The sequence below is a fragment of the Poecilia reticulata genome, linkage group LG19 (assembly GCF_000633615.1).
Source record: "Poecilia reticulata strain Guanapo linkage group LG19, Guppy_female_1.0+MT, whole genome shotgun sequence".
NCBI classification, from domain to species: domain Eukaryota; kingdom Metazoa; phylum Chordata; class Actinopteri; order Cyprinodontiformes; family Poeciliidae; genus Poecilia; species Poecilia reticulata.
Genome location: NC_024349.1, coordinates 2,127,320 through 2,139,027, shown reverse-complemented (window position 1 = coordinate 2,139,027; position 11,708 = coordinate 2,127,320). Strand labels below are relative to the sequence as shown.

At 41.8% G+C, this 11,708-nt stretch overlaps 1 protein-coding gene across 1 annotated transcript in view; it reads left to right on the top strand.

Moving 5' to 3' along the window:
* ntn2 (netrin 2) overlaps positions 1-10,942 on the top strand; it is a 59,463-nt gene extending 48,521 nt beyond the window's left edge. Inside the window, exons 5-7 of the mRNA XM_008436404.2 lie at positions 3,413-3,466; positions 9,013-9,087; positions 9,634-10,942. Of these exons, the coding sequence (XP_008434626.1) occupies positions 3,413-3,466; positions 9,013-9,087; positions 9,634-10,013 (509 nt within the window). The 3' untranslated portion in view covers positions 10,014-10,942. The remainder of the gene's footprint in view (positions 1-3,412; positions 3,467-9,012; positions 9,088-9,633) is intronic.
* The last annotated feature ends 766 nt before the right edge of the window (positions 10,943-11,708 follow it).

Here is an 11,708-nt window from a genome sequence, read left to right as displayed (position 1 = left end):
GACAGACTGGCGACCTGTCCAGGGTGTACCCCGCCTCTCGCCCGAAACGATAGCTGGAGAGGCACCAGCAACCCTCCCGACCCCACTAAGGGACAAGAGTGCAAGAAAATGGATGGATGGATGTTGTCAGGAGTGTAGAAGACCTGCAGGTTTGAGCAGAAACATGTACAGCAATAAAGGAAAATGTTGCTGATTTCTGGAGAGTCACTGCACTGCAAAAACACAAAATCTCACCCAAGTATTTTTATTTTAGTTTCTGGTGAAAATATGTTTGAAACAAAAACCAACTTGGAAGTAACTTTTTAGCAAGAAATGGAAGCTTGTTTGTAAATGTTGGTTAAAAAAAGTTGTAGTTCCACCGGCTGATTATGTCATTTGTAACGTGGGACAAAGTTTTAAGTGAAACTTTTTCATCAACATTTTCAAATTACCGTTTTAAATCAAGCTCCTATATCTTGCTGAAAAGTGTTTTGGTTACTTCAGGAATGCCAAGATATATTTGCACTAAAGGTTCGACCAGAAACACTTGAGATTTTGTTCGTAGAAAGCTAAAACGCACACTACAAAAACACAACATGTTGCCGCGTATTTTTGCTCTAATTTCTAGTGGAAATAGTTTAGTACACTTGAAATAAAACAAACTAATTTTTCAGCAACATATTGAAGCTTTTAAGTAAATAATTCCTAAATATTGATGAAAAAGCTGTAGTTTCACTGACGCCGTTACCTAGCAACGCCAGCCAAGCCCAGCCCGTCGCCTAGCAACCCAGTTCTAGTTCCACTGGCAGATTATTTCACTTGTAGCAACACGTCTATTTTCCCATGTTGTGACTTAAAATAAGCTCCTGTTTCTTGATGAAAAGTAATTTTTCATTTAGTTTTGTCTTATTTAAAATGCACTGAGATATTTCCACTAGAAGCTCGACAAAAAAAAACAACTTGGTAACATGTTGTGTTTGTGTCGTCCCGATCCATAACAGCTGCCACTGTTATTCCACTCTCATGTAGTGTGTGTGTGTGTGTTTTCACTCTAAGTGCAGTAGATTTGGTGTTTAATTTCCTCTGTGACAAACTTGTGTGTGTGTGTGTGTGTGTGTGTGTGTGTGTGTGTGTGTGTGTGTCCTTGTGGGCTGTGAGTTCCACCAGCGGCCTGGCACACACAGCCATGTGTAAGTGAGGGCAGCTCCCCGCCACACTGAGCGCCACATTGCTGGCTCTCAGAGTGGAGCGGGGCCCCGCCCGGCCTCGCAGCGCCACGCTGCCACGCTGCCGCAGGCTGCCACGCTGCTCCTCTCACACGCAGCCCCTGCAGCAGATGGCAGATGGGCATGAAGGGGGAAGACGACTGCGGACACGGATGGTCAGCTACGCAGGACTCTGAGTGACGCTGATCTGTCCTGGGAGGGGAAGGAAACCAGTAGATGTGTGTTTGTGATCTGGTTTTTTGAAGCAAAATACGCGGCTGGATTTACTGCAGAGCCACACAATGGAGTGTTTCTACATGCTTTAATGTTGCAACCACTTCAATTATTGGGATTTCACTGCAAAAACACAAAATCCTACCAAGAAACTATCCAGTTTCTACTGCAAATATCTTGGCACATTTGAAATAAGACAAAACTAACTCAAAGTAACTTTTTTTATCAAGATATAAGAGGTTGTTTTAAGTCAATAATTTTTGTTTCATTGGCAGATTATTTCATTTATAACACGATAATAATGTTTTGTTATAAGTGAAATAATCTGCCAGTTTATCAATATTCAATTATTGACTCTAAACAAGCTCTCATATCTTGATAAAAAGTTACTTTTAAGAGCAACATTGATGTTATGAACAGGCCTGTYGCAATAAACAATAAATAAATTAATCAATCACATGCTGATAAAAGTCTTCAGTCTATATATATACTAAAAATAATAAAGATGTTGTGTTTTTGCAGTGCGGATGCTTTTGTTCTCATTATCAGCACTGAATCCTGTCATGTATTTTGCTTTTCATTTTTATTTAAATGGTCTCATGATTGTCACTTTTGCCTCCTGAGATTCCCGTTTCCCAAGACAGAAGACAATCCCACTGAGCAGCCAATTAGTATGACGGCAGCAGCCATGTCCACCCGTCCTTTCAGCATCTGTCCGTCTGCACAAGACGAGGCGCTGGCGGCTCGGGGCCTCCGAGCGCCCGCAGCAGCTGCGCCTGGCGGCCGCCACAAGGCCTCCGCGCGCCCCTGTTTGTTTTGGTTGGCAGGGTGTACATAATTTTAAAGAGACAACTGCTGCGTTGCCTCAAAACAGCTTTCCAAGAACCAAACCCCGCCCAACACACACACACACTGGACTGAAAACCCTCAACCTAATCAAAAGCAGATCCGCCAAGCCGGCGTTCCGGTAATTCTGTGTTTCGGTACCAGCGGTGTTAGCATTAGCATTTGTATTGGGAGGTCGCATACGATTAGAGGTCCAGGAGGAATTCCATCGCGCCGCCAGCGAGGGGGCGGCATCTGCCTCAAGATGCCCGCGCCATCTGTCCGTCTGTCCAAACGGGGAGATTACGCCGCAGAGTTAACCCGGCATCTGCTGGGGGCACCAGGATGTTTTCTCCTCAGGGGGACGAGGCAGGGGCAAAAAACTGAAGGAGGGTGGCAAACTTAAAGCTGCAGTACGCAACTTTTATTAAAATGTCTCCATGTCATGACAGTTTGATAACAGGCAGAGGATCTGTGGGAAATCTGATCTCACCTGCCTCCTGTCTGAGCTAATGCTGCCGTCTGAAGAAACGACCCTAAAACAACCAATCAGAGCCAGGAGGAGGGGCTTAGCGCTGTCAATCACCCTCATGTACTTTTTAGTCTAGATTTAAAGGACAGCCACTGAAACAACAAGAAAACCTCTGAAAACACTGAGCGCCACTTCCTTCTTCACCAGATGTAAACAAAGATGTAGTAGCGTCAGATTCAACGGAGGATTTCTCTCTTTTGTCTTTGGTAAAAAAAACACGAGGTATTTCTCCTGCTACACTGCAAAACCAGGATGGGAAAACGTAGAGTTACATGTAAAATAATCTGCTAATGAATATTAAGAAATTATTAAAACATCTCCTATATCTTGCTTAAAACTCATTTCTATGTTAGCTTTGTCTTATTTCAAGTGTAATAGGATATTTGAACTGGAGACCAGACCAAACATACTTGGTAAGGTTTTGTTTTTTTGCAGTGTAAGTCGACATTCAACCATTAGGTGTCATTCTGTCAGAATCGACCTGAGAAAGAAACAAACTGACGTAAACATATCAAACTGTGTGTGTGCGATCATCTCCGTCTGAACCTGTTTGCGTGTTCCTTGCGTGTTTTCTGCATCTGCACGGATGTTTTCACGCTCTGGACGGGCATTGATTTGCGTCTCCTGTGTGTTTCAGAGATCCCGGTGGTCAACCCCACAGCTGCGGTGAGCAGCACGGAGGAGCCAGCAGGTTAGCCTAGCCGCTCTGCGCCTCACCCATGAGCGCCACTGCTTTACGAGAGGAACAAAAACATATTTCTCAACCTTTCTAGACATGACTTTTAAGGTGTGGAATAAATATTAAGGCAGGGCGGGTCTGGATGTTTGAAGTTATGAGAGCAGCGGGACGGCAGGATTTTTCCATTGTCTTAAAACTCCGACCGCTCGGCCCTGGAGCGAAGGCTCGCCGCGCCGCCAGCCGATTGGCTGCAGACCTGATTAGTTACGGTATCGAGGGGAAGTTGGGAGCTCTGAGGTGTGAAAAGAGACTTGGCAAATGACTGGGGGGAAATATGTTCAGTCACTCCCTCCGACTCTCCAGCTTAGGCTCCGGTCAATTACCCAGTCCTTATTTTTCATGCAGTGGCTGTTTGCTTTGAACGGCGGTGGCGATTTGGAAATGTTGATTCGTTAGTTGATTTATAGCACATATCATCACTCAAACTGCGGATTACGCCCCCCCTCCCCACCGCACAGCAGAGCGTTTTCGAAGCATAACAGTTATTGTTTTTACATCCCTCTGCTTCTAAAACATTAGACTTATTTTTTAAATCGGTGACGGTCGAGTTTTACTTCTCAGCTCGGCTCAAACTTTTGATTTGTGCTTTCTTGCGTTTCAAGAGCAACACTTAAAGAGTTGGAGGCATATTTAATGACTAGATACCTTGGATGAAGTTAAAAGCTGAACTTGGAAACATACACAAAAGACACATTATATAGCTACAGAAGAGTAACATAAAATGTTTAATATTTCCCAATCCTTGTGCAGTACAGTCTAATGTTACTGTTCATCTGAAACCTGACTTTAATATTGGTAATAATGCTTATTAAATAAATCCCTTTAAGGCAACAGCTCAGATTCTGGTTGGGTCACAACTTTTCTTCTGACAGTTTAACTAAAATTAAGCTTCAAGGTTGAAGCTCAGTTCAGTTTTACAAAGAAAAACATGCAAATTACATTTTTTCATAAAATCATTCTTCGATAATGAGATTTTAAACTATTTTCAGCTCCTTTCAGAATGAGCCGTTTTATCGCCTCCTGTCACTTTAAATCTAAATAAGCTGCTGCTGGCCACGCCCCCAACTCTACGTTTACACTAGCACCTGAAAATGGTGCAGCCATACATCTGTGAAAAGCAGAAGTGGAGTCTCCTGTAAAACCAACAAGAATGCAGCAAACGGTTTCTGGATAACAAAAACAGTCTTTTCCAGGAGCTCAGCGTTACGTTGCTATGTAACGGGCGGGATTCTGCTGGGGTTGCTAGGTAACGGGCGGGATTCTGCTGGGGTTGCTAGGTAACGGGCGGGATTCTGCTGGGGTTGCTAGGTAACGGGCGGGATTCTGCTGGGGTTTCTAGGTAACGGGTGGGATTCTGCTGGGGTTGCTAGGTAACCGGCGGAATTCTGCTGGGGTTGCTAGGTAACGGGCGGGATTCYGCTGGGGTTGCTAGGTAACAGGCGGGATTCTGCTGGGGTTGCTAGGTAACGCTTCATTGCCTGCTGGTTTGCGATACTTCATAATAAAATTACTCAAATAAAAGTAGCCGTCCATGAAATTACTCAAATAAGAGTAACAAATATTCGAAAAGCCTATTGAGCACTTTTAATATTTAAAAGTTATATCATCAGATGGATCAAAATATGAAGTGGATATTTTGGTATTTTAAGAATGAAAACAACAATTATACAGGTAACAAAAAAAAGTTACAATCAGGCAAAAGAATATTTTCCAAATCAGTTTCTTTCAACAAAAAAAACTTATGAAACTTTAACAGAAACTGTGTGTCTCTCTGGTGAATTTCTGGTTAAAACGCGTTTATTTTTCACTCAGTGAATGAAGAAAATCCAGAAGAAAATCCAGAAATTTTACTCTAGAATAGAGATACTTCATAATAAAATTACTCAGGTAAAAGTAAAAAGTACAGCATAATAAAAATACTTCTAAAAGTGAATACATTTTAAAAAAGTTACTCAAGTACATGTAACTAGTTATTATCCAACTCTGCCTTTACCCAAACTTAAATTTAAATAACAGTGTGTTCCTTACAGTCAGATATTTAAATACAAGTAAATTATCTTCCCTTTGTTTAATTGCCAAGTCAAATTCCAGATTTTCCAGAGTTTCCAAGGCAGCTCAGGAACTCCATATTTGGTCGTTTTAGATTTAGCGACCAAAAAATGGGGGCAGCTCTGTCCTGTTTACTTCTTCCTTGGGAAAATGTTAAAGAGTCTAAGAACACAAGTCACTGATTGTCAATTCATCCCAGCTTCTTCGAAACGAACCAGGAAATTCCCCCATCCTTCTTCTTCCTAAACTACCGGGCGAGAAGCCTCACCATCAGCAACCTATAGCTAACCCCAGCGTTTTGTGTGAGGGGCGGTGGACGCCATTTGTCCTTGTCACGGCGCAGTGAAAGGGGGATCTCTGGTTGCCAGTTAGGGTTTCCTTCTGGGTCATTGGCCGATTCTCCATGAGCTCTAACAGGTGAAGAACCAGCAATAAACTTCCAGTCATGGGAAAACGCTGCTCAGACTAACTGAGGGAGGGCTGTCCAAAGTGCGGCTCGGGGGCCGTTTGTGGGCCATGGACTGATTTTGTGCGGCCCTCAACTGCAATTCAAAAATTATACAAATTTGGCTTTTAGATGGAGACTTTTGACTTTTGTGATTAATCTCAGAAATTTTCAAGAAAACTTGGAAATTTTCTACAAAAAGTTAAATTAAATTTATGATATTAATTGAAAAATGTGATTTTTTTTTTTTTTCCAAGAAAATTTCTGATTACTCAGAATTTCAGATTTTTTTGGCAGAAGTTTAGTATTTTTTGTTCTATAATGGCTCCAACACGCCGCAGTAGGTCTTGCATGTTTGAAAGAAAGGTTTCTGGTTTCTTTTGGGCTCAACTGAATAATTTTATTTTCAGTAACAAGAACAGGATTTAGGTCAAAACAGTGCGACAGGCTGGCGACCTGCCCAGGGTGACCCCGCCTCTCGCCCAGAACGTTAGCTGGAGGTCGGCTAACGGATCCCACTGAGGGACAGGGGAGTAAGGAAACGGATGGATGGATGGATGTTTCAAAACAAAGAAAGAATAAGACTTTGGTGCAGCAATGTTGGATTTTCAGTAAAGGTATCTGGATAAACTTGGTTTTATCTTTTGTTAAAACTTTGTTATAAAAACACAAATACTTTGTTTTGCACCTGACATTTTTCCGTGTAAGGAAATCATGTTGTTACATTTTTTTTTACCCTGATTACAAATGAAAAGTCTCCATCTGCATCCACAGGACAGTTATGTATCATTTTTGAATTGCAGTTGGGGCCACACAAAATCAGCCCAGGGGCCACAAATGGTCCCCGGGCCACACTTTGGACCCCAAACATCCATATCTTTACTTCCGACTTCCTCAGTGTTGCTTGTTCCTCCTTTTCTTTGGCTAATAAAACCTGCAGCATTCAGGCCAAGTCTGCTTGGTCATTTTATGGCCTCTTTGGCCCTCGGCTTCTTCCTCCTATTTAGTCATTTCCTCCAGAAACGGTCAGACCAACTCCCTTACTTTTGAGCATCATAAAAATCCTTAATTTCTACTACTTGAAAATATGATTTGATTTTTTTTTTCTTCGTTTGGAGTATAACGGTTCTAGTATTTTCATTTTGTTTGCTACATGATGTTGCAAAGTCATTTTCTTCTTAGCAACTTTAGTCTGAATTCCTGCCTCATGTTGAAGAAATGTTACCTGGTAAAAAAAAAAAACAACTAACTTACACAAGGTCCTGCATAAGTTTAAAGAAGTTAATTCAGTAAATCCCTGGTATTCACAGAGGTTAGGGAACCACAGCTGCTTTGGAAACGCTAGCTTCCAGCCGCTAGCTGCCAGTGACTAGCTTCTAGCTGCTAGCTGCCAGCGACTAGCTTCCAGCCGCTCGCTGCCAGCCGCTAGCATCTAGAGGCATTTCCATTAAAAATGTGCGCAAAACTTTGTCAATATTCTGCTCGTGTTCTCTTTATGCCAACATGGCTGAACTTAGCGCTTTAGCATTAGCTTCTACAACATACCATGTTGGGATAGCATGTTAGCATTAGTGGAGCTAATGTTTATGATTAGCGATTTGGGGCTAAAAAGTTACTCAACAAGTAAATGTGTTTAAGTAGCAGTAAAAAGCTTCACTAATCTGACTAAAATACTCGTAAAATGAAAAAATGTGAAGTTAGCTTCTAATATTTTGAAATCTCCCAAACGTTGAGGTGTTTCAGTTGAAGTAAGTGAAATGAAATTTAAATTATTCACAAAATCCAGTGACAAACTGAAATGTGAAGCTTTCCTAACAATCCTCCACATCTCCTACAGAGGACCAGCGCTTTGAATATTATTTTTGCAACATGATCGCATTCATCTGTTTTTTTAAAAATGCGTTCAGTTGTGTTTCTTATCAGTTTGGTCTCTGGCATTTCCTCTGCTCTTCCTGTGTTGATAGAAAATGTCTTTTGCAATCACACAGAGAATCGGCGCTCATATCGTTGAGTGGACAAAATAAATATTTCAGGATTTCTAGAAAACAAACCTTGGGAAATAATTACATGCATGTGCTCTGGAGCCTTTGAAGGTTTTTTTTTTTTTATCTGAATGAACTCATCAGGAAATTTATTCATCCATGAGGAATGGTGTACACAGTCATCAGTGTCAGCTGTAAACTATATTTAATAACTTTGTCATTTAACTTCTTTCAAGTTCCCTTAAAGTAATAAAATCTGGAGCAAAATGGCTCCAACAGAACAAGATTTATGTTGGGAAAAACAGTTAAATCAACAAATAAACTTACTTTGAATGTCACAATGATAACTATAACTATTCAGGCACGTCAAGTAAAAATGGTAAACAGACGATTGGCCCATCGTGTCGTCCGCCGAATATTTCCTCACTGCAAAAACACAAAATCTTACCAAGTAATATTGGTCAAGTTTTTAGTGCAGCAACAATATTATACTTGAATAAATAAAACTTGTTTTATTTTTCAGCAAGATATAGGAGCTTGTTTTAAAAAAATAATTCCTTAATATTAATGAAAARGTTCCAGTTCCATTGGCAGATTAATGAATTATAACATGGGAAAAATGTCTTGATAAAAGTGAAAAAATCTGCCAGTGGAACTAGAACTGGGTTGCTAGGTTACGGCTGAGCTTGGCTGGGGTTGCTAGGTAACGGCTGAGCTTGGCTGGGGTTGCTAGGTAACGGCTCCGGTGGAACTAGAACTATTTCACCAATTACTGACTTAAAACAAGCTCCTATATGTTGCTGAACTTGCCAGTTAGTTTGGTCTTTTTTCAAGTGTACTGAGATATTTGCGCTAGAAACTAGATGAAAAATACTCGGTAAGATTTTGTGTTTTTGCAGTGCCGTCATTGCAGTGATGCATTGGAGCGTAAAGATTTCAAGAATACATGTGTTGCAGGAAGTCGAACCTTAACAGCTGAAGTTTTATAAAAAAGTAAAAGTTGTTTGTCTTTGATTTTGCAGATTGTGAGTCTTATTGTAAACCAGTGAAAGGAAACCTAAAGATCAACATGAAGAAATACTGCAAGAAGGATTACGGTAAGAAAACACAACTATCAGCCCGAAGTTCACATACACTCATCATTGACACAATGCAGTAATTTATCACTTCAAAAACACAAAATCTTACCAAGTATTTTTAGTGCAAACGTCTTAATACACTTAAAATAAGACAACAGTAACTAACAAGTAACTTTTTATCAAAGTACAGAAGCTTGTTTGAGAGAATTGACTTTAAAATACTGTTGTTAGTTTATGAATCACTGAACGGCTTAAAGATCTGCTGCTGGGGTATCGACCTTCCGGACCTCGCAGGTCTTCTGGTTCTGCTCTGCATCCAGAACCAAACATGGAGAAGCAGCATTCAGCTTCTATGCTCCACAGATCTGGAACAAACTAAAAACCTGCCAGTTTAGAGCTGCTTTTGTACCACAAGAAGTGAAACATCAACCAACATGTTGGTGTACTTTCAACTGCCTTGTTGCTGAAATATGCTGTACAAATGGAACTTGATTGATTGATTGATTGATTGATTGATTGATTGATTGATTGATTGATTGACTGACTGACTGTCTGTTTCCGCAGCGGTCCAGGTCAACGTGTTGGACATGGAGACGGTCGGGGACTGGGCCAAGTTCTCGGTCAGCGTTGTGTCCGTCTACAAAAGCCGCGGCGAGCCCCTGAAGCGCGGCGACAACATCCTGTGGGTACACATGAAGGACCTGGCCTGCAAATGCCCCAAGATCCAGATGAGCAAAAGATTCCTGGTGATGGGCGGCACCGAGGGCGGCACGGCCCCGGTGGCGGGCCAGGGAGTCGGGCCCGGAGGGGGCGTCTCCGGACCGGAGCGAGTTGGCTTGGTGGCTGATAAGAACAGCTTGGTGATCCAGTGGAGGGACGTTTGGACGAGACGTCTGAGGAAGTTTCAGCGCAAAGAGAAGAAGGGGAAATGCAGCAAAGCGTGATCTGACCTTCGCGACCTCTCCATGACTGTTCCTCCCTCCCTCGACCCCCATCGCCTTTTTTTAATCAAGGGAACACTGCGCATACAAAAACAACTGCATGTACCTTCCATGTTTTATGGACCAACGTTTTTGTGTACATTGTATGATTATTCTGTCTCTGTGTTCGATTGGTTTGCCTTAAAAAGGGACCAATAAAAGGGTTTGAAACGTTCAACCCGTCGAACTCCGACCTCAAGCTGGTGCGAGTGACCGTCTTCCGCCTCGTTGCTTTCGTACTTTACGTACCGCAGGCCGTAAAGTTGCGTCCTCCGCACTTTTCCAAGGACGTAACTTCGCAGTGCTCACCACTTCCTGAGTTGGACTGATTTCAGCAACAGCTTGGCCAACTTACCGGACCGTCGGTTGGCCAACCAAGTCTTCACGTTCCGATTGGTGGACTTGCACCTAAGAAACTTTTTGTCCCAAAAGGAACCAAGGGCTCCCTCAGCAGGGACGTTTCTCCCAGTCGTACCACCACCGCTGCTGCTCCTCATGTGGGATCTTTCTATCTACAGCTTTGTGATGCTGTTGCTGATGACAGTTTTAATTTCTCACTTGACTTCTCGGCCAAGCCCTATCTTGATTTGCGGTCCGTCTCTTTGGCAGAATGACCCTGTTTGTGCATGTGAGGCTGCGCCTCTTCACCACTAGTCCCTCCAACACATCCTGACTCACGTCTTTGTTGTTTTTGGGGACAAAAGATGAAGTGACACGGACAAACGGCTGGAATTTCAAAACAATGCAACATTTCCAGAGATGTTTTTGCTTTATGGATAATGTCTTCCGCTGGTTGCCATCTTCCAGATGTTGCTGTTGACCAACGTAATTTTCATACTCTTTCAAGGTTTTAATGTGTCTGAAGACTGGCAGGCTCCGCTTTGCCAAAATAAGAGACTGAAACGAGAGTTTCTTTTCATGCAGTACAAAAATAGGAATTAGGCAGATAAACATCACAGCCATGTTTTTCTCCGTAGTGTACGATGACAACAAGAATGAGGCTGGAAACTTTTTAGCTCTCGCTGATTGTATTATGACATGAGAAGATCATGTTTCATCTTTTTGTGCTTTTTTTTTTATATATATATTTGCATGTTTGTGGCTTCTTGCTAACGGTTAGCAGAGCGGGAGCTGAACCAATGTGAGTCTGAAGATCCAAAGGAAACCTTCCACCACGTGTTCACCCTGAGGGCAGCGTTGCCATTTCACTGCCAAATAATTACTTTCAGTTTTATATTCAATTAGGAGACACAGAAACGTACAGCTGCTCTCAAAACGTTTCTTATTTCACTTCCTGAAGGAGATTGCTCTGAGCAGTAGATAAAAAAAATAGAGCGGATGTGAATATTTTAAAAGTTTAGSTCACGACCGTTGAGGTGAAGTTTTAGGATCAGTTGGTTTTGAATCCAGATTATTGATCATTTACCACCTGAAAACAACTTTATCTAARTATATATAATGTTTTATGCAAACAGTATTTTATGAATCATCAAACTTTCATCACGTTTCCGTTGGGCAGTTATTGGGAAAAAAACTTGATTGTTTACACAGAAACATGAGGTTGGAGGCGGTGCAACGCCAATGACCTTCCTGAGTGAAACATTTACTGAGATTAGAACATTTCCTGTCTGATATAAAACTAAAGTTGATGATTAACGA